At 38.2% G+C, this 23882-nt stretch overlaps 2 protein-coding genes across 2 annotated transcripts; both read right to left on the bottom strand.

Annotated features, from left to right (window-relative positions):
- Positions 1–668: 668 nt before the first annotated feature.
- On the bottom strand, positions 669–8360 carry piga (phosphatidylinositol glycan anchor biosynthesis, class A). Its single transcript, XM_032530321.1, has 4 exons — positions 8139–8360; positions 6265–6711; positions 2863–2994; positions 669–1536 (listed from the first exon to the last, which is right to left on the bottom strand). Exons 2-4 carry the CDS (start codon positions 6673–6675, stop codon positions 1258–1260), a joined length of 822 nt encoding a protein of 273 aa, XP_032386212.1. The 5' UTR covers positions 6676–6711; positions 8139–8360; the 3' UTR covers positions 669–1257.
- Positions 8361–10085: 1725 nt separating this feature from the next.
- On the bottom strand, positions 10086–18574 carry LOC116697788 (uncharacterized). The gene is made up of 5 exons (XM_032529267.1): positions 18351–18574; positions 13207–13512; positions 12805–13101; positions 12491–12599; positions 10086–12303 (listed from the first exon to the last, which is right to left on the bottom strand). Exons 1-5 carry the CDS (start codon positions 18394–18396, stop codon positions 12255–12257), a joined length of 807 nt encoding a protein of 268 aa, XP_032385158.1. The 5' UTR covers positions 18397–18574; the 3' UTR covers positions 10086–12254.
- Positions 18575–23882: the final 5308 nt, after the last annotated feature.

The following is a 23882-nucleotide window of genomic DNA, read 5'->3' on the forward strand; positions in this document are numbered from 1 at the left end:
TCTCTACATGAACTCATGTGACAGTAAGTTTTTCTTTGCAGACATGATATAATGTTCAACCTCCAATCACATCGCTATGCAAATTCCCATTGTTGGCCTTGAAAAGCCACCCCTTCTCTATCACCTCCTGTTTCACAGCTAATCTGTGTTTTGTCGGGCACTATTCATTCCAAAGAGCCATCTCTTTTGTAAAACTAATTTGAAGAAAGTAGTTGTCTTTGTTCTAGGCGTACGGCTGCCTCATGTAATGGTTTCTAGAAGGTAAAACTGCTACAGTGCTGTAGACCAGGGGTCTTCAACGTTTTTTTAAGCCAAGGCCCCCTTAACTCAAAGAGAGACAGATCAGGGGCCGCCCATCTACATATTGTATAAAATAAAGTTGCATATTAATCTGGGCCTACAATAACCTGTAGAGCAGCCTGAGGCCTTTATGCATATATTTTTTGCATAGAATACTAAACTACACATAGAGGCTAAGAATTGTTGGCATGATTTTATTTATCATGGCCCTAGTGACTACCTTACCTACACGCCAGTAATCCGTGGGGAGTTATATTTGCTAATAATAGGTTGATTTATGATATAACTCTGAGGACCCACTAGGGGTCCCGGACCCCCTGTTGAAGATCTCTGCTGTAGACAATCTACATGACATGTAAAAACAGATGAAACATGAGAAAGTACGTTTTATTTTCCAGAATGGATTGTCTGGAAGACACACGACCATCTGAAAAAACTCCCAGGTGTTATATAAATATGTAAATATGTAAAATTATGCAACAAAAAAAGAATTGTAACAACAAGCATTCATGATATCAAAAATCAGACAAAGCAATTTGCACTGATATCATTACAGCTTTGCACAAACAGTGACCTTTACCGACAAAACCATTGTTCAAAATGAAGTATGCATCTAATTGAAAATAGGTTAATGCTATTTTTGTTCCCCATAAGTGTAAAATTAACCAGCCCGTTAACACCTTTTGTTTGGCGCTATCTATACTAAACATAAAAAAGGGCTTAATAAAGCTCCAAGGAATTCCACAGGTTTCCATTTTAATCATTAAGTATGAAACAATGCTGCTGTTTTAGATAAAATGCTTTCACACAAGGTCCCTTTTGATAAGTAAATGTAAATAATGTTCAGGGTTGCCATAAGCACATTAAGTATGCAGCGTTTCATATGTCAGTTAGCATCCCAAGGAGAACATACAACACCATTTAAGCATCTAGAAGTGAGGCAGAGGTATGGAGGAATCACAATGTTAACACTGCTGCTCGCTTCACGGCACTTTTAGAATGTCCTCTTACTTTCCTGCTGGGTACCTGCCTCCACAGCCCGTGAGGGCCGGTGGCGTCCACAGCAAAATCCATGACCCGATCTGGAACCCACCACTGCAGAAGCAGCAGGAAGAGGAAGTCTAAAACAGCAACAAATGCAAAGATGGAGCCAGCCACAGGGCCGCAGTGGGCCCTCAGCCTCCGTAACCGTCTGTCAAGGGGAAGCACCTCCTCTCCAGCAACTCGGTCGTACACCTGAGAGGGAGAACACAATGATCAGAGTCATCTGTCAATCAGTGTGAAGCCATCAGATGTGTGAGCTTTTAGTAGATTTACATGCACAGAAGAAAACAATCAGGTTACACATGCAGGAAATCAGAAAACATGTTAACATTCACTGTACCAACTTGATTACTGTATCTATGTGTACATTCATCAAGTCAGAAATCAGATTGCTCCCCTACCCAATATCTTATTTTGAAAGCATAGATTCCACTGTTCCTGATGACGGCCTTTTCTTAATTACATTCCAAACAGAGGATATTGGCTTCTGAAAACCCTTTGCTATCTTCTTCTAGCCTTCTCCTGCTTTGTGAGCGTCAACTATTTTCAGTTTTAGTTTTCTAGACAACTGCTTAGAAAAAGCCATGGTGCTGATTGTTGGGGAAAGGTCAGATGAGTCTGGGCATTTAAAACCTTAAGATTGACATCACCTGGTCTTTGCAGACGATGATTGAGAACAATCCATGACGCTGTCAGGTCTCAGCTTTCCAAAGGGAGCGGTGCATGAAATAAACTCTGCAGGCTGCCCAAACTTTTGCAGACGCCATTTTTTGTTTTGTTATTTTGAAAGTGTAAATGATGGAATAAAATCTAACTTTATGTGACATAGTACAAATGTTTATCTGTCCTTTTTTATGCCTTTTGGGATTTTTTCCATGTTTCTTTTTTCTTATGACATTTTATAATTTTTACCTGTGGTTTCCCAAAATTTCGGGGCCCCAATTTTAGATCCAAGAGGAAAATTTTGATGAACTGTATTGGGGAGTGGGGGTTTTGGTGTCGTGTTTTTTGTTTAAATTTCTGTGTATGACCCCCAGGTTTTTTTCTTACAGTGCCCAGGATCTGAATTTTTCAAATACTAAACTGGGCTTTTAGTGGATTTATTTAGCTTCCTAAAGGGTCCCTTTCTGGGCCGCTCCAGTTTTATTTAAACAAAAATTTAAAAATATTTTTTAAAAAAGAAAAGGGCCTTTAAAAGTAAGATATTTCCCTTTACACTTAAAAAATTTGGGCCCTTTAAAAACCCGTATTTTTTGGGTTTTAAACAGCATAAATAAGAAATCCTTTTTTTCCCACACAGGCACAACATTTAAAAAAAAGTGACTGTAAAAACCCTTTTAAACATATCCTCCCAAACCCCAAAAACTTGGGGTTTTCCCCCAAAAATTTTAAAATAAAACGGGCCCTTTTTGCTCCCTTTTTATGTAAAAGAAAAAAAGACAAAAGGCCTTAAGGCATGTAAATATTCTAACAAAAAACAGTTTGGGAAAGAAAAATGCAGGTTGTAGTGAAAATCCCCTTTTCAGTCCTCTCAGCAACATTTCTCCAGGGTGAGGTTTTGCACACGGGGTTTGGGGAGGCGGGGGGAACAAAAACCTGAAAAAGTTTTCCGGGCGAAAGACTGTCTCCAGAAAAGCACACACGCCCACATTAGGTCACACATGGTTTCAAAACCCCCAGGAAAACCCCCCAGGAATGCCCCCCCCAGAGTGCAAAAAAAACCCGAGAAAAAAAAACAAAAAAATGGATCACAATTTTAAAAAAACCCCAAAAAGATAAAAATTAAAACACCCCCCTATTAATTTCTTAATTTTTCCCGGTTTATAATTGTTTTTGGGTTTTACCAGAAAGGTTTTCATGGTTTAAAAAAAAAAAAATTTTATATTTTTTTTTTTGTGCTGGCACAGGCTTTTGATCCTGGTTTTTTTTTCCTTGTGTGTTTAGGGCCCCTTTTTACAACAGGTGAGGGCACCCCACTTTTATTTCATCTTTTTTGGGGGAATTTCCATGTACAGGAGCTTTGGGAAAATCACACAAACTAGATATCCTTTTTCCAACTTTTTTGGGCAGTTTCCATTTGGGGATTTGTGGGATACTTCTTCAAAAACCCGGGGCGATTTTTTTTTTTAAAATTTTGTATGGGTGTGGAAGGGACCAAAACACAAAAAAACAAAAAAAAATCCCAGGGAAAAATGTGGTTTTTTTTTTTTCAGTATAAAGGGCCCGAAACCCTACCCATTTGTTTTTAGCAACAGTTCAACAAAGCTTGTTTACCAAATTAAAAAAAAAAAAGCGTCACCAATACTGTATTAAAGGCCCCGAAAATAGCATTACTTTTTTGACCTCATGTGGCTAAAAGTTTTTTAAATTATTTAAAACCCCTTTACCCCCCACCCTGGTCACCAAAAAACCCGGATGTTGTAAGACCAAAAACCCAGAAAACGGGAGGCAAAAAAAACCAAACCTTTATTTTTGGTATTAATCCTTAAAAAAGCCACCCGCTTCCTTTTCTGCTTTTTAAAAGCAAAAAAATTGTAAAATTACACAGAGGCCAATTTTAAAACCCTGGAAAAGGAAAAATACTTTACCCAGTTGTGTTTGGGATTTTGAAACATTTTTTTAATAAACCAGGAAAGGGGGCCCTTTTTACGGGACTTTGGGCCAAAACACTGTTATTGTTTATTTTTTACATAAATCCTAAAAAAACGCCTTTCCTCTTGATAATCCAGCAGAAACCCAAATTTTCCCCCCTCACCCGTTAGTGTCCCCAAAGGTCAGTGGTTTGCCCTTTTTCAAGTATTATTTTTTTTAATTTTTGTGAAAAATACCTTTTCATCCCCTTTAGAAAAAAAATTTTTTTTTGTTTTTCATTTTTAAAAATAAAAATTATTTAAAAAAAAAAATTAATTTTTTAATTTCCCAAAAAATCTTTAAAACATTTGTCCAAATTTTAACAGGAGAGGGGGAAAAGAGAGATAGAGGGGAGAGGGAGCCGAGAAAAGGGGAGGAGGGGGGGGTGGGAAAAGGAATGAGTTTTAATCCAACGGTTAAAAAAAGATTGGGGAAAGGGAAGGGGGGGGGAAACAAATTTTTAATTTTAATCATTCCCCTTTGGAAAATTTAATTTTTTTATAAAAAGGGGTAAATGGAAAAAACCCCCCCCCCTTTTAAAGGCACCATGTAAAAGGCGGGTTTCCGGAGGGTTTTCTTTAACCAAAACACATTATTTTTTAAAAATCCCCAAAATTTTTTTAAGCCCAACCCTTTAAAGCTGGTTCCTTTAGTATTTTGGCCCCTGAAACGGCTTTTTCCAAATTTTTAAAGTGTTTAATGCAAACCCCAAAAAACTTTTTTTTAACCCCCCGGCCCCTGATGGAACCCCTTTTTTGAAGGAAAATTACCCCCCCCCGGCCATATGTAAAAAAAAAAACCCAAAAAAAACCCCCCTTTACACACCAAAACCCCCCGCCGGGTATCCATCCAAATGCTGGTTTTAAAGGGTTACTACAACATTTAAATATTTTAAATTGGGATTTTTAAAATTTTTACTTATTCCACAAAAATCGCTCCTCAAATACAATTTTTAACCCTTTGAGGGAAAATTTCACTAAAAGCTTAACAGTGTTTTTTCAATTTTAAACCATTTAACTGTTGGGAAATTAACACCTGAATTAACAGAATGGTTTCAGCCAAATGTTGTTTGTTATTTTTACAGAGAGAAATCATAAAAAGGCTTTTAAGGGTTTCTCTTATTTTAAATATTTTTCGGGGGAAATTTTGAGCATCCAGCCGTAACCGGTTTATGTAGTTTGGGACTTCCCCTTACTTCCTCCCCGCAAATCTCTTAGGTCCCCCTCCACCGTTAGGAAGTTTCAGATTTGGGTGCCCTTTGGGGGGAGCCTGGGGGTTATTTCCCCACAAAAAACAATTCCTTAACAGAGGAAAGAATTGGGGGAAATTTGCTTTGACAATGAAGGGTGATTTCAAAAAAACAACATTGCTGTGGAACCTTTAATATGTCACTAAAAACCCTTAATTCCGGGCACCTTCAGGGCGAAATTGAAAAAATTTTTTTTAAAATTTCTCTTTTAAAAATTTGTGGGTAAATTTTTTTTTGTTATTTATTTTTTGGTCCCGACCCCAAAGGGGTTACTTTTTGTAAAGTTTACCCCTGTTTTTTGGGTTTTCTTTTTTTTTACTTTTTTTTTAGAGAAATTATAGTTTTTGATTTTTTCAAAATTTTTTCCCCTTTTTTTTTTATAGGGGGGACACGGAAAAAGCCTTTTTCCTAAACCTCTTTTTCCACGCCGGTTTCTTTGCGGAAAAAAATAAACCCATGGTTTTTACCTGAATAGGGGCAGGGAAAACTTGTAGTTTATTTGCAATATTTATATTTGAAATGTTTTAAAGTATTTTTTGGGGTTTATATTCCAAAATTTTGAGCATCCAGCGTTGAAAGAAAATTTAAATTGAATGACATGTTAAAAAATGAGGGCATTTTTCGTACCTTTGCGGTAGACAAGAAGGTTTACACAACAATAGTTATCTGTCGTCCCAGGGGGGCTGGGGGGGGCGGGGGGTTTAAGTCCGTATGGGGGCGACCCGCGTTGGGAATAACCCGGAAAACTACTCGGGGGGGAGGGGTGCCCGGGGAAAAACCCGTGTTCTCCTTTTGGGGGACAAAACACACACAGTGTGGTTTGGGGTCACCCCGCGACACTGTCAGAAACTTGTGTTTTCAGAACGGGCTCACATCACCCAAAACCCCCAAAAAGGGGAGTGGTCAGGGAAACCGTAAAAGATTATACAATTTTAGGGTTTTTTTTAAAAATTTCGTTTCAAAAATTAATTTTTAGACCTGGTTTTTAATAAGGTTTTTTACCGTGTTAGGCCCATGGGTTTTGCGTGGAAAGTGCCTCATTTGGGCCCCTGGCAAAACAGCTGTGTGCTGCAAACCCCCGGATGCGGTTTCCCCTTTAAAAAAACCCAGCGCATCAGTGGGAGACTGTGAAAGCAGGTGGTGGCTGTGGACTGGTTGTACATCACCTGCAGGGGGAGGTAGTACACCTTCAGTCCGTTAGTCAGGTGCCTGACACCCTTCCTCCTGCCATAGGCGTGGGTGACAATTACCACCTTGTGTCCCTTTTCAATCAAACACTGGGATAGTTGGTAAATGTGACTTTCTACTCCTCCCATATTCGGATAGAAGAAGTCGGACACCATGCAGATGTTGTGCTTCCTGCTGGGGACCCTGCAAACTTCTGCACGAGCTCCAGAGACACTCTGAGGTGAAGGGTTATTCACAGCTGCTGCTCGCCTTCGTTGGCCCATTGTAGATGCCTTGTTTGGCTGTGCACCTCACTAGTGCTGGAACACATTGTTAATTGATCAGTTGGTTAAGTAACTGAAAATTAATTGATGACAACATTATTTTAGTATTAAATAAGTACATACATTACAATATCATATATTTGGTGCTGAAACAATGTTGACATAGTTTACTTTCCTACTTTTGTTCAACAGATATTTAGATTAGAATGATATAAAACAATGTGAAAAATTATAATTATCACATTTGATTTGGTGGAAAAAAAAAGCAGATTTTTGGTATTTTTCTTTGAAAAATTACTTGAATATGGTTAATCAATTACCAAAATAGTTGACGATGAATTAACTTTTTCAATCAACTGATCAATGAATCATTCATTACACTAATTACATCCAAATAAATGTTACTCTTACTGTAGGAGTCCAACGTTTACTAGGAGAACTTTAGCCTCTAACTAAAAAAGGTTAGAGGTTAAAGGTTAGTTAAAATTTAGGGGGCACAACTTAAATCTACATGCAACGCAATCTTTTTCCCATATGCCCCATGTTAACTGTTTTACTGCTAAATGCTTTGGTAATCAATACATAAACTACAATGTTCTTTTTTCCTTTTTTTCCCTTCACAGAAGCGGTCTCCGCTCTCTGCCACTTTTCTCATCCAAGTAAGGGAGCAGTGCAGCAGCGTGTGGAAAATTTCCGACCTGACGTTTAAAAATCATGCAAATAAATCAGTGAATGCACTACAGCACTGCTGAGGTCTATCAGCACAGCTCCGCTGACCGGAAGTGCACGCAAACCGGGCGGAGACGTAAACAAAATGAGGGGAAAAGAGGAGGGCTAACGGGACCAGCTTTTGCAACCGGTGGCGTTGCTTTTTCATTTATTAACATGTCATGGCATACTTATATACATATAATTGAGGCCAATATTGTGTTTAACTAGTGTATTGTGTTTAAACTGCGAAGTGCCTGCACTAACTACTCAGCTGTGACATGGCTACTTGTTATTCACCAATGTATTGCAGATTATTGTAAACAACGGTCCAGAGCGCCCAGCTGAACACACGGCAATAATGACTTTTTCTAAATTACCTCAAATATTTGTCAGTGAATCATACACATTTTCTTTCTTTTTTAAGTTAACCAACATGTACACCTCTAGTAGAAAGCTAGCTAGCTATCTGTCACACTGTAGCGCCCCTTCATATCTATGGTCTTTAACTTGCATTGTATCAGTTACATTATGGTGGGATAGTCAAGCTCGCTCATCAGCACTAACCAAGTACTTTTAAACACCTTGGAGACTAGCTCGCTGGTGTAAGGTGACTATTAGCAAGCCAACTCTTTTAGCTAACATTAACGTTGTTCATGCCTTGTCTAGCTAGCTAACTAGTTCATTGTACATTAGCGCAAGGCTAACAAACTTTGTTCCTATTTAACCACTTGGCTGACATTAAATTGCCTTACCTTGGAAAAATGGCAGTCCTGTTCCAGCCTGTGAAAATACCAAAATACACACAACCAGTTTGCTGTTGTAGATTCATTTCTACTCGCTAGCGTTAGATATAAGCTAACCATGGAGCTAACAGTTAGCTTCTTCTTCTTCTTATAATACCTTTTAGGTGCATACCGCCATCTACTGTACAGGAGTGTGTAACATCATGTCGTTTTACAAGTCTCTCAAATTCGACTCATCAACCCTGTTTGGCATGGAAGCTGAGTCATTCACATAACTTTTCTCTACACAAATATATCTTGTGGAACAACGAATGCATTATTAAGAGGAACGAGTCACTGTATTTGCATAAATGGATCGATAGAGGTATTATCTTCGTAAGGGACCTTTTTGATTGTACTAGCCATTTATTTAACTATGAATCCTTTCTCAGAGAGAAGGCATTCCCGACTACGTTCAAATAACATAACTCAGTCTTCAAATCTATCCCTAATGGCATATTAGAATTCATGAAAAGTTATAAAAAACAAAATGAAGTTCCCGATTTTAATTTTACTCTTTATATAAACGGTATGGATATTATGAGCAGGAATTGTAGCCTACTAATAAGCTGAAAAAACACCTCGTGGGAAATTTTTCTGGGATTTTCATTTTAATGATATTAACTGGCATAGGGCGTGGCTTGTTCCTTTTAATTAACATTTGAAAATATTGCATAAACAGACCCTGCAAACTTGTTTATCTCGAAATTCATGCCAGTTGACAATAGTTTGCAGTTTTTGTAAGACCGAGCAAGAATCTTTAACTCATCTTTTTTATGGTTGTTCATTTTGCATTACATTCTGGAAAAGTTTCAAACATGATATGTTTTCTAAAACAACACATACAGTCACACTCACACAAGGGGAACACATTATTACATATTTTGAATCTAAAGATAGAAATGAATGTAATATTGTTAATCTTTTTATTTTATTAGAGAAGTTTCATATTCATAAATCAAAGTTTTCAAATTCAAGACCTTGCTTTAAACTATTCCAAATTGAAATTGACATATATTTTGAGTCTCTTAAATTAGTAGCAAATAAGAAAGATATAACAATATCTGATATATACTCTAATCTATTTAATTAAGAACATCTGTTGTCAATATCATTAACAAGGTTTGCAAATTAAAACTTTCCAAATGTTTTCTTGTGCATTCTTCATATTATTAGTTTTCTGTTTCTCATACTGATTAGATCTTGATTTCTTGCTCGTATTTCCCTCGCCAGTCTCGCTATATTCCGACCAACGTTTTTGTTGTTGTTGCTCTATTTCTTCCTTTTAAAACTCTGTTCTGTCTCTAATGTCTGGATATCATCCAATCCATTTCATCCCAATCTGAAATAGTTTACATGATGTACAGTCACAGTACAGTTTACCCACGTTCCCTCCCATTTATAACAATGATACCCTGTATGACTAAGCTTAGTGTCTCCCTGTACACAAATCAATTTACAAAAAGAAAGTGGCAATTATGACAGCATACAAAACAACATAAGGAAAAGAAAGTGGCACAAAAATACAAATGGGCTAATATAAGGGTTGGAAAGGGTTCAGTTTTACTTCCCCTTTTCAGGTTAGGTTTCATATTAACCCTTTGTTGACCTTCAAAAGTCCACACATTGACGCATTCACATTTGATTGCCAATGCATTATCCTCTTTCAGGTTGCTTCAGATGTGGTGTGCTCTCCTGTTCGCAGCTACAGAGGCAAGGCTGCTGACCATACCCAGAATATGGAACCCATGGTGGACTGGTCTTCTGGACCAGCAATATGTTTCAGGCTGGAAAAGCTCTGACTGTTTGGTTCTCATTCGCAGGCATCACTTTGTGTGCTTGTTGGTGTATACCTTTTAACAAGGTTTGAGTTATAATCTGAGTTTTGTGGGGGTCTCTAAAATAACTAACGCTGCGGGTGGAGTTAAATAAAAAAAATAGGGTTTGAAAAATGTTCACGGCTTGCACACTCATCAGCAGTTGGTGCAATATAATATAATAATATATGGTGCTTAGTTCTTTTGAAAAACGTGTTTGAAAAAAATTGAAAAATGCATTATTTGTGATTAAAATATTGGTTGTTGGCAACGTATTAGCGACCCACACAGATGTAGACTCATAGGCCCCTCCTTGTGCGAGCTCACCTCCCTGGATCACATCACATAACTCAAACGCTGCCATTCAAATGTCACACTTTCACAGGGGGTTCCCTTTAAACCTTGATAAATCATACATCAAATTATATTTATCTGTTTATATACAAATGAAACAAATCAAAGCAATGTCATTCACTGTAACCAGTGTGTCAAAAAAGCAGTTCCAGATGAACAGGCTTCTGTACATCGCAATCACACTATTCTGTTGTTTAGGTCCAGTCTGAGGGAATGTTGATTACTATGATACAAGAAAGCGGCTTGATCAAGGACCTTGACAAAGAAAATCATGATAGTCACACTAAGCCACATACATGTTGTACACCTTTCATAAATATTTGCATTACATTTGACCACAATGGAAATCAACAATGCAAAGTGATATATCACCTCTATAGTAATAAAGGGTAACTGATAACATACAAAATCAGATCAACTCAGAATTTAAATTTAAAATAATTGTTGTAAAGTGTTGCAATATCAGAAATTACCTTTGTATACAGTAAATATATAGTATAATAACTTGCTTTTCTCCCATTTGAAGTATAGCACTTAAATTATGTATATACAGTAGTATACTATATATACCTAACCACCATTTAAAATGGCTCAGTTGAATGCTGAATTTCCTAATGAAGTAGGAGTACATTGGATAACTGTTTAATGCATTCAGAAAATGGTCTAGTACATGTCAGTAAGACCATTTTCATGTCAACAAAGCAATTTTCCAAATAATTCAATTATTTTGGTTGGATTACCTGCTACAGAATCCACAATAGCACATTCAGCAATCTATTTTTGTTGTGTTATGATTGCTATATTTCTCTGTATTGTTCATGTAACTGATTTTTATTTAAATTAGGGGTGGAACGGTTCACAAAATCAACGGTTTGGTTTATATCACGGTTTTGGGGTCACGGTTTTCCAGTTCAGTTAGATACGTTTTTAGAACAGAGGAGGGGGCATTGCTAATTTCAACATGCTTTTATTTATTTATTTATTTTTTTAAACAGTACCTATAAACGTAAGTTCTTAATGGAAATATTTGTTTTTCCACTTGAAATTAAAGTGCAGTATTTTAAAAACTGTAAAAAGAACATCACTACATTTTATTATCAAAAGGAAAAGTGCCACTGTGCTATTAAAAAGTAAATAAAAATAAAACACAAAGTGCAGCATAGGAGGAGAGTCTGGCTGCTCCACATAGCATTCGGCGATGGGAGGAAAACGTGCTCTGGTTGGTCGGCAGTTTTAAACCAATCACAATGGTCTTAGAAAGTGCTAAGCACTGGAGAAAAGCAGGAGTCACGCTGCAATATAGGCTCCGGAGGAACTTGTTTTGGTGGAATAAGTGTACGTTTTAGTGAAAGTTAGTTACTCAGATTAAACAGATAGTCTAGCTAGCTGTCTGGGTTTATCTTGCAGAGATCTGAGAGATCTCTGTTCAATCCATGTTTACTTTCCTTTGCAAGTTCGGGATGTTACTGAAATGTTGAAATGTGCGAATATAGCGGCCCAAGGAACGTTACTTTAATCATATGCTGAAATCCTGCATCCGTCTTTCTCTGCAATATGTAATGCTTTAGTTGCAGATTGGATTGTCCTGTCTAAATCTCTCCTACTTGCACTGTCAACGGACACACTGGCATAATGTATTTTACTTGAACCGTTCCATCCTAATTGAAATGTATCACTTCATCTTCATATCGTAAAGGGAAAATTTCTTTTTACAATCCTTGAATTTGAAGGAAAAATATATACACCTGCCTGCAAACATCCATTAAAGCTCACAAGATGGACATCCTTTTCAGAAACCCCTCATCACTTAAGCGGTATGAGCACATGATGTAACCTGTCTCGGCGTGGGCATGATGCCACATCCATTACTAATCAGTTCGGTGGAAATTGCCTGACATTAGGGATCCTTGTGTGTTTAGCAGTAGAAGTTGTCAGCCCCCACTTCCCGTGTCCTTTGTGAACTCCTTCATCAAAGACAAAAGATATGGAAGTTACACTCAAGACCTACAAATGAAAACAGAGAAGAACTACACTGGTAGCGGCTTGTTTTCTAAAAAGCCAAGTAGTGTTTCACCAGTCTGGTTCAACCAGTAAAGCTCAAATCAACACTACCAATAATTAAAGATCACTCTCATTATGACAAACACTTACTGTGCGTCCCAACGGCGCCACAAGAGAAGGGAAAGTCCAAGCACCAACATAATGGGAATGATTGTTAAGTACCGGTATCGGGCACGGTCTGGATTCGCCTCATTAACTTCTGTGGAAGGAAATATAACACATTAGGCATGTAAATACCTTCATGATTTGATGTAACATACTAAACAATACTTTACTTTTTAAGGTCTTATGGTATGTTGTACAATGATCCGTGCTGTGTTCACAGTTAATATTGTAATGCTTTAAATGTGAAGTAGGAAATTTAAGTTCCGTCCTCTCTGAAATAAATAAAAACAAATAGTTACCATTTGTTGTTCTGCTGGCATGGCTACTGTTTGTTGATGTGCCTTTGTCCTTGACATGACATTCAGGTACTACACTCCACTTGCCTTCAGTGCTGCGTGTGCTGTTGAAATGGTAGAGGCCAGTAGGAACATCCAGGGTGTACGTGTGGGTTATGTTAGTGTTGTTTGATTCTGTAAGAAGCTGTCCATCCAAAATCCACTGAATCTCAGTCTCTCTGTAGCGTTTTTTTACATGACACTTGAAAACATTTATACTTCCACCCAGGTTGTCGGCTGAATGACAGACAGTGTAGCACCCTGGTGGTGGAAGACTCAATTTTAAATTGTGCCATCATTTTACTGCTTTTAATAATAAATAATAAATGTTGATCAAATAATATACACAAGAAACAAATGTCTTACCAGAAACATTTAGATATACAAGAGAAGATTGGTATTCCTCTTGCTTGTGAAAAATGCATTTGTATTCCCCCTGGTCATCTACTGTAATGTTGGTGAAGAGGACCGAGCAGTTATCGTGGTGCTCAGGCAGAAATATCTTGGCCCTGCCCATGTAACTGGGATTGACGTTTGGAGTGGTGTTGTTGTATTTGAGGACCAGTATCTTGTTTGGAGATTCCATCTGCCACTTAAACTCCTCGTGCAAATTTCTCTCTGCGCAGGCGCATGGCAAAAGGACACTGTCTTCTGACATAGTCGCTCCATCACCTACAGTAGAAATGGTAAATTTGGTCATAAATCCGTTTGTTTTTAAAAAGCCTACACTGTGAAACATTCAACTTAAAAAAGTGTGCTTTAAACTTGTGATTTAACTGATCTAACTTGAATAATTTGGCTAATGTGGGCTCATAAGTTGTGAAAATATAGAACAAACCAAGTTAAGTTCACTAGAAAACATCTTCAGTAAACTTGAGAGATTAAGTTTATTCAAAAACGTTTTTGTCAATGTTATAGGTACATTCTCAGTTTAAGGGAATTTTGAATTTGACATAAAGGTTTTACAGCTGTCTCTTCCATGGAGCCACTTTCATACCAGAGTAAGCACAATAACTTTTATAACTTTTAAACTCTCTCATTAAATGTAGTAAATATACTTTTTATTGATCCCCAGTGGGGAAATTGCAATTTACAAAAGGCATGGTTGGTAACTATTTCCAGTATACACTTTTAAAATACTGTTTACTCCACAAGAGCATTAAATAATTTATGGGCTCTGAAAAAGAAGCGAAAAAAATCTGTAGCTGCTGTAATCCTATAACCAATCATTGCCAACGTTACTGACCCTGCCTTTGAGAGTGACAGGTGACTGAATTATAAAATACTAACCTTCATCATGGCTGGAACGGTTATTATCAGAAGAAACAACCATGACTTAACATGAATTAATTAAATAGTATGTTTTCTTTAAACCAAAATAACAAAAAGTGGTCTCTGAAGGATGTCTGCTTATAAGCTGATCACAGTGGTGGAAAGTATTTCCACATTGTGGTATTGGTACTTCCACAATTTACTGATTTATGTGAAATCTCAGCAGTGACATCAGGCAACTCATCATTTCAAGTTATAAGACGTCCAGTCAGAAGAACTTGTGTCCTTATGTGATTACATGAAGTTAATGATAAAAGATGATAAAAGATCATTAGTCATCTTTAAATATCTTAAAGCTAAAGTGTGTCGTTTCTGCGTCATATTTAGAAATTCAAACATAAATACTCTTATTGTGAACTCTACTTATACTAACTACTGTGCAGATTTTACTGACATGACCCAATATATCTCTAACCTTTTGTGGTTTGTTGTTCAAACACAACTGCACAGCCACTCCTAGTAATAAATTACAGCCTCTCACTTTGTTTAGTGCACAAAGAATGAAACCACACAGAGAGAGAAAAATACAAAAAAGAAAAATGAAATGTATTTGCCACTGTATGTATTTATAAAATGTCTTACAAAGCATTGTTTTGTAACAAAGAATTAAAAAAGTTCCCCTTACGGAACGTTTATTTTTGTGCAATAAAATCCTATCTCATGTGGATTTGATTTATGGCTCTATAAATTATTCAAGGGATGACATATTGTTAAAGCAAGAACAAGATCAAAGAAAAAAGATGTTAAAAGATAGACACAAAACATGTAACATTGCATTTGGAATCATACCCACGAAAACGACTCATTCACCCAATCACAAACACATTCATACACCGAAGTATGTACGGTATCCATCTGGAGCAACTTGGGGTTCAGTGTCTTGCTTGAGGACACTTCAACATGTGGACAGGAGGAGCCGGGGATTAAACGGTCGACCTTGTGGTTAGGGGACAACCCCCCTCTACTTCCTATTTTGCCCCATCATTGCAAAATAAACCAACAAACACATTTGCATTTCAATTCTCCTGAATAAAAAGAAAACTGATTGATGGCTCAAGTGAAGTTTCATTAACAACATGTCATCCCCGGGTAAGCCCTGACTGACCTCTGCAAGACGCGTGTGTTGTATTCAGATACGTTAGTGGCAAAACTCGTTGATTGTAGGGCTAATACCAGAGCTGCTGGTTCTGTAAAAATGTATACAGAAAATATGAAGTAAAAATAAACAAAATTAAGTTTATTTTTTTATTTATTTGGCAGGATTTAATCAGGCGTTCAATAATGTTGTCTAGGCCTACTCCCTCAGTTTTCAATAAATTCTTAAAATCTTTATGAAAATCCTTTGATCTACCACTTGAAATTCTGCAAGAACTAAAAGGATACACATCTTTGTGTGATGTGTGTTTTCATGCAGGGGATGGCTTTGTCAAATTAGGCAATCAAATGTGAATTGAACTTCTACACAGGCCTACGCATAGACACAAATGATCAATCATACAGGAATGTAGCAGAAAAACAACATGAAACAAGTCCACCAGGCTATCTGCAACGGTTGGCAGCAGAGATGGTAAAAGTACTAACTTCCAGTACTCAAGCAGAAGTACAGATAATTGTGTTAAGAAATAATCTGGTAAAAGTTCAACTCATTTAACTTATTTACTCAAGTAAAAGTAACAAAGTACAGTTTTGGAAATTTACTTAAAGTATAAAAGTAAAAGTAGCCTTGCAAATGCACCATTTTTTAGAGTGCAAGCTGAGAAACTACAGCAGACATGGAAAAAAGGCTCTTTATGCCATTAGCTATATTTTAAATGGATGTCTGATAATAGGCCTAAAACATCATATATGTGATTATCGTGACAGAGACTGGGACTCCAGGTTAATGAGATTCTGACTGAGCAGCAAGATATGAGTTGTGATCCTGTGAGAATTCACAGATGCAGTTTCTAATTTTTAATCTTCCCTTTAAATTTGGCTTCTGGAAATAATTACTAAACAGACATTAATAGAGAAGTCCCCCCTACTTTTAGAGTTACACAGCACTTTGGCCAGGAGTCATTCTTGATGCCTACTATCTCAAACATCTCTCTCAGATAAGGACAAGGATGGTTGGGAATCTGTGGAGTCGTCTTGTAGTGGTGCGTCAAGTGCAAGGTACAGTAGCCTACTGTATATTCCCATCCAATTAGATTGAATTCGGCATTGGCAATAATAACGGTAGCTCCAGTGAAATTATTTGAAACTTGTTAGTGAGGACGAGATTTGGACTTTATTTAAAGCTGATTCTGGTTTAAAACGTCGCCCCAGGCGGAGACGGAGACAACTTCTGCACAACTTCTCTCTTTTGATGCTTCATTACAATCTTGGCTGTGTATGTGTGTGTGTGTGTGTGTGTGTGTGTGTGTGTGTGTGTTGTGGTTCTGCAAAGAAAAAAAAATATTGTTAAGGCTACCATTCACAATGCATAGGAATACACTAGCAAATAATAAAATAAACCCACTATTAATAATATTACCTTAATGCAGTGTAACTAATGCAACTAAAATACAAACGTGAGCCAGGGCGTTCAACAATCGCCATTATGAATCAACAGCCAGGTGCAACCTAGCTAACAGGTAAAGAACCCAAACAACACAATCACTAGCTAACTTACTTTTAAATTTGCAAGAACTATAGACCAATACAACAAAAGGTTTAATTGAACTGACAACATAAGTCATACGAGTCACAGTTCTTAAGGACTCGCACACACACAATCTCAGCTGATTATCCCCGGGCAGCTTGTCTCTTTTTCTTTTTTCGCACTTTTTTCTCCATGTGGTGTGCGCACCCGCTCGCGTTGTGAGGCACGCGTCCGCGCTGTTCTCCCACATGCACTCACAAATCACACCTGAAAGACGACCTTTTTTACAAAAAATTATAGTAACGAGCCAATTTTGTAAAATTGTAAGTGTAGTGAACTTCATGTGATGGATTAAAAGTTATATTTGCACAGTGTATTTATATTTTCTTTTGCTAACATTAGATATTTACATACAGCTAAAAGTCATGTTAAGCATTATGGAAAAAAATTATCAGTGGTGTTCATGAACATTGACTTTAGCCTATCCATATTGCCAGATCTTGAGTTTGTTGCAGAGACAGAAGGCTCAAACAAAGTTAATATCTCCTGATTTATCCATCTGAAAAATGACATCTTAGTGTGAAAATATTCGGGAAATATATAGCTTGTGAAAAATGGGTCCAATATTTACTCAGGTAATTATGGGGCGAAATAGTTGTTCACAATCTGTGTTCACGTTCACTTCCCCTATTGGAATCAATGTATTCAGAAGCTGCTGCTAGTCTCCTAAGGAATCCCACATGACACAGAGCAAATGACTCGTATCTAAACTATGGATGTAAAACCAAGGGCACGTTTAATCGGTGTGCACCGTTTTGCTACGGTCTCCGTGTTGACGACATGTTTCCTCGGAATGGTGTGAAACGGTGTGCAACTGCTTCGAGATGTGTTTTGGTGAGTGTGTCAGTTTATAGGTTATGTAAATATTTCATAGTCAATATTGATTTATGATCTACTGCACTGTTCAATCCCTGCAATGTTTACTTTTGCATTATCACACAGTCTAGTACCTTCCCTTATAATGGGCATTGCATTTCTGTGAGTGAGTTGTATTTTTATTATTATGTATGTGTGATATATGTGTGTACGTGTTTGTTGTGTGACATAGTTGTCTAAGCTACTAGATGCCTAAAAATTCATCCGGAATGAATAAAGTATCTATCTATCTATCTATCTATCTATCTATCTATCTATCTATCTATCTATCTATTATAGTATATAATAATGTATTATCTATTATATTATTACGATTATTGATGCATTATGTGTACACGTTTGTACTATACACTGCAGAGTAGCAGGGAAGTCATATCCTTATCCACAATAATAAAATAATAATGATCAATATATTTGTTAAAGTATCAAATAAATGTAATGCATTAAAAACTACAATATTTCCCTCTGAGTAGTGGAGTAGACGGATAAAGTAGAAGAAATCAAGTCAAATATGAGTACCTTGCCACAAAGTTGTACATAAACAGCACTACTTTCCACCACTGGTTTTTATAACTGAAGGCGACATGGCTGTTGAGTAGTTTGAATGGTAAAGGCTTACCTGAGACAATTAACGTTACCACTAACACTCCCAGGAAGGCACTCATTCTGTACTCTGTATGGATCCTGGGCCTCGAGGAACACACTGTTAAAGTGGTAGCCTAGTTCTAATCTGCTCCGTGTCGCGTTACTGTTGTGATTACATTTCCACACCAGAAATCCCAGTCCTTGAACATGTTATCACCCCACGCGCTGAAAGTTCCGTTGGTCTCTGGTCTGTCTGTTTCGTTTCCTGTATCGTCATAAAAGGAGTGTTGCAATCGTTTAGAAATCCGCCTCCCATGCATTTCATTTCTGGTTAAAATGTTTTTTAAAAAAACTGCTCATGTCTGAAATATCAGGTCATACGTAGGCTACAACCGCTGTAAAACACGGAAAATGTTGTAATATTTTAAAAACTAATTGGCTAATAATTTTGTATGAAAAATGTAATGTTTGATTGTCCTTTTGCTAGTAAAAATGCTATTTTATTGTAATATTTTACATTCAGTTCATTTCAATTCAATTCAATTCAATTCAATTTTATTTATATAGCGCTAAATCCCAACAACAGTTATCACACAGCGCTTTTCATATAAGAGCAGGTCTAGACCGGACTCTGTGATGTTGTTTACAGAAACAATTCCCACCAGGAGCAAGCACTAGGCGAAAGAGGCAAGGAAAAAGTTCTTTTTAAGAGGCAGAAACCTCGAGCAGAACCATGGCTCAGGGTGGGTGGTCATCTGCCTGGTCCGGTTGGGGGTGAGAGAAAGAGACAGACAGAGAGAGAGAGAGAGAGAGAGACATGGAGAATTGTAGTAGAGCAGGAACAAGGAGGCAGCAGGTGACTCCACAGCTCCAGAGCCAGAAACACCTGCAGGAAGCGATAGGAGGAGAGTGGAGAGGCGAGAGAGCACAACACTACGGGAAAGGGAAGAAGTCGAGTTAGTAACATGCATTAACACTAGAACAGCCGTGATAGTCATTTTGACTGTTTTGAAATTTATATGTGTAATAACTTTGCTGGGTAAAAAAATACAATTCTGCTGGTACTTGACTTTTCCTAAAATAGTCTTAATTTTCATTTAAAATGTTTTTATACACAATAATAATAATAATGTATGCTTTATTAATCCCACAAGGGGAAATTACTATTTACAATTACATTTATTAAGAAATCACTTTCATCTATTTTGGCCATACACGGTCATATTGACCGCTCATACTTTTGCGGTATTGTTTTTAATCTTTTATGCGGTTGAAGATGCATATTGGTTGCTTAGTAACTATCAGCATCTTTGTCAGAGAAACGTCATATGCAGTCTCAAGTAACAGGTGTGGGCATCACAGATGGGCCGAAGGCAATGCCAGAGTTGGTAACATAGGCTATCACAATACCGCTCTGTGAAAAGATGCGGTACACGTGGCTAGATGGCCGGTGACTGTCTTTGTTCTAATAACTTCATACATCCTCGAACTGGCTGATTCACTGCACACATTCTCTCCAAGGAGTGCATCAGGAGTAAAATTGTCCTGAAGAAGTTCCTGCAGGAACTGGCAGAGAAGCTAAGAGTGGAGTTTATAGAGGAAAAAACCTCAGCGGAGCACCACACCCCACACCAACACGGAGGCAGTGCTAGTTTAGGTTAAGTTATAAAAGTTCAAATAAGACACTTTTAGGTGTTATTTGCCTGTTATGAGTTTTATTGAATTACTTTTCATACCATATTCTTCAGTTATGAATGTAGCCTAGGAAAGAATTAGGTTTTACTATGCCATGATATGAATTATTGAAACACCTGGGCTACTCAAGTGTATAATTAACTCCTTAAGATATAGATTTGGGTGTTTTTCGTTTTCCTAAAGATAGCCTAACACAATACCGGTATTAATTGTGACACTCAGGCAGGAATGAGGACCCAAAAGCAGAGATCAGGGAGGCAGGCGGGAGCAGGTAAACAAGGCTTTATTTAACAAAGTCCAAAGAAAAACACAGTGAGCAAAAGGAACAGGCAAAATACAAGAACAAAAAAAAAAAAAAAAAAATGAAAAAGTCCAAAAACAGGTCCAGGGGGAAGGCAATACAAAAAACAGGGGAAAACTCACGGGTAAAATCTGGAACTCGACATGAACAAGCTGACAGGACAAAAGGATCTGACAAAAGACAAGGGAAGCACAGACATTAAATACATAAGGTAATGAGGAAAAGAGAGGCAGGTGACAAGGGGGCAGGGAAGCAGGTGGAAAACATCAGGTTATCACAAGAGCGGGCAGACACAGGAAGTAAAACTAAAGGCAAGACGAGACGAAAACCACACTTCAGAATAAAACAGGAAACAGAACATACAGACACTTATGGCGGTTTTCCACTGCGTGGTATCTACTTGACTTGCCTCGACTCTACTCGCCTTTTTTGGTTTCCCATTACGAAAAAAAGTTCCTGGGACCTGCTACCAGGTACTTTTTTTAGTACTACCTCAGTCGAGGTTCCAAGCGAGCCGAGGCGATACCAGAAGGTGACGTGGAAACCTGCAGACTGCTGGTTGGTCGGATCACTGCGTTGTTAGCAAACAAGAGTGAGGAGTGTGTGTCCAGAACAAACGGGACATTTAAAAAAAAATCTAGCCAGACACCGACAGATTATCTACTCTCTGCACTATTCTCACTTTTCAACTGTTCAATATTAAAGGCCATTAGGGGCTTTATGTCGTTTCCAATATTGCACACTGTTACTTTAAAAAAACAAGACAAAATATCAAAGAAAAGTTTTTATTTAGCTTTTCAAGTAGCGCATCAAACCCTCCCGTACACCCCGGCCTTCTTCCTCTGCACCCTGTGACAGTGTCACCACCGGCTCTGCTGTCCCAGATGCATCCCAGTCGTTGTCATAAGCTTCTCTGTGACTCTCATACAGATTATACGAAGCCCATAGGTCAGAACCAGAGATCTCACCGGTCGGACATCGCCCACCAGACGGTCTGCGGCGGCGAGTTTGCAAAGCGTGAATGCTCTGAAACACAAACGGTACACAGCACACATGTTGGTGTGTAATCGTGGTTGCTAAAGTTCCTGGACTTTATATAACGCTAGCGTATAGTAAATAGTGACCGGGGCCCCTAACACATGCAAATGTTAGCTGACGTTACCAGGAAACTTAACTTACCCTCAGCGAACAACCGTCATATCGACGTCTGATCTCCGTCGGAATTCCCAAACTCTTGTTTTTTATAGCGGTGATTTTGTTGCTTCCTTCAGCTTCTTTTGAAACAAAACATTTCTTCTGGCTGTGGCGAGTAGCCGACGTGCTGTTGTGAGTCGCGTTGAAAATTACATCATCACGCGTAGCTATGGTGACCAGCCACGCTGAGGCGTTACTCATTTTGCAATGGAAAACGGACGAAGAATGCGTCGAGTCGAGTAGAGGCGAGTCAAGGCGAGTAGAGGCGAGTCAAGGCGAGTCGAGTCGAGTCGAGTCGAGCTGTTACCAGCAGTGGAAAAACGCCATTAGGGAAACACAAAACAGGACCAACAACACAAGACCGGGGAGAAACAGGACACAAACACAAGACAAGACCAAAAGAGGAAAAGAATCCAAAGTATAAACCCCAAACCACAACAATTAATATCACAATTAGGTATTTATCATGAGAGATTATAGAGTTTGGAATCTGGCGGTCAAAATGACTGCTCAAGGCAGTTCTAGTAGTTAGGGAATCCCGGCACTTCTAGTGTTAATGGGATGAGGTTGCATACAGTTGGAGAGAAGGAGGAGGAGAGAGGTGCTCAGTGCATCATGGGAAGACCCCAGCAGTCTAGGCCTGTAGCAGCGTGACTAAAGGATGGTTCAGGACTCACCTGAGCCAGCCCTAACTATAAGCTTTATCAAAGAGGAAAGTCTTAAGCCTACTCTTAAATGTGGGGACAGTGTCTGCCTCTTGAACCCAAACTGGAACCTGGTTCCACAGGAGAGGAGCTTGATAGCTGAACGCTCTGGCTCCCATTCTACTTTTGGAGACTCTAGGAACCACAAGCAACCCTGCATTCTGGGAGCGCAGTACTCTGGGGTAGTATGGTACAATGAGCTCTTTAAGGTAAGATGGTGCCTGGCCATGAAGAGCTTTGTAGGTGAGAAGAAGGATTTTTATTCAATGCAGAGAAGCTAAAACAGGAGAGATGTGATCTCTTTTCCTGTTTCCTGTCAGAACACGTGCTGCAGCATTCTGGATCAGCTGAAGAGTCTTTATGGACTTTTTTGAACAATCTGATAATAAAGAATTGCAGTAATCCAGCCTAGAAGTAACAAATGCATGGACTAGTTTTTCTGCTTCATTTTTAGACAGGATATTCCTGATTTTTGCAATATTACGTAGGTGAAAAAAGACGGTCTTTGAAATTTGCTTTATGTGAGAATCAAACCGACATGTCCTGATCAGGATAACTCCAAGATTCCTCACAGTGGTGCTGGAGGCCAGGGTGGTGCTGGAGGCCAGGGTGGTGCTGGAGGCCAGGGTGATGCCATCCAGAGTAACTATCTCTTTGGATAATGCGTCACGGAGGTGCTTGGGCCCCAGAACAATAACTTCAGTTTTATCTGAGTTTAACATTAGAAAATTACAGGTCATCCAGGTTTTAATATCCTGAAGGCACATTTGAAGTTTAGCTAACTGATTTATTTCATCCGGCTTGATCGATAGATATAATTGAGTATTATCTGCACAACAATGAAAGTTTATGGAGAGTTTCCTGATAATTTTGCGTAAAGGAAGCATATATAAAGTGAACAAGATTGGACCGAGTACAGATCCTTGTGGGACTCCATGACTAACTTTGGCGTGCATAGAGGATTCATTGTTAACATGTACAAACTGGGATTGATGTGATAAATAAGACTCAAACCAGCTTAGAGCAGTTCCTTTAATGCCAATTAAATGTTCCAGTCTCTGTAATAGGATATGATGGTCAATGATATCAAATGCAGCACTAAGATGTAATTACACCAGTACAGAGATAGTCCTTTGTCTGATGTAATTAAGAGATCATCAGTAATTTTCACAAGTGTTGTCTCTGTGCTATGATGAACTCTAAATCCTGACTAAAAATCCTCAAATAAGTTGTTGCTATGCAGAAAGTCACACAGCTGTTTGGCGACTGCTTTCTCAAGAATCTGAGAGAAATGGAAGGTTAGATATGGGTCTATCGTTGGTTAAAACATCTGGATCAAGGTTGGGCTTTTTCAGAAGAGGTTTAATTACAGCTACTTTAAAGTGCTGTGGACATAGCCTGTTAATAAAGACAGATTGGTTATATCTAGTAGAAAAGAGTTGACTGATGGTGAAACTTCTTTAAGTAGCCTAGTCGGGATGGGGTCTAAGAGGCAGGTTGATGGTTTAGATGAAGAAATAATTGAATTAAATTGATAAAGATCGAGTGAAGCAAAGCAGTCTAAACATTTATCTGGTTTTACAGCTGTTTCTGAGGTTCCTGAGTTTAGAGATAAGTTGGTGCCAGTTAAAGGCAGCTCTTGGTGAATTTTGTTTCCAATAGTTATAATTTC

The sequence above is a fragment of the Etheostoma spectabile genome, chromosome 11 (assembly GCF_008692095.1).
Source record: "Etheostoma spectabile isolate EspeVRDwgs_2016 chromosome 11, UIUC_Espe_1.0, whole genome shotgun sequence".
In the NCBI taxonomy this organism is placed as follows: Eukaryota; Metazoa; Chordata; class Actinopteri; order Perciformes; family Percidae; genus Etheostoma; species Etheostoma spectabile.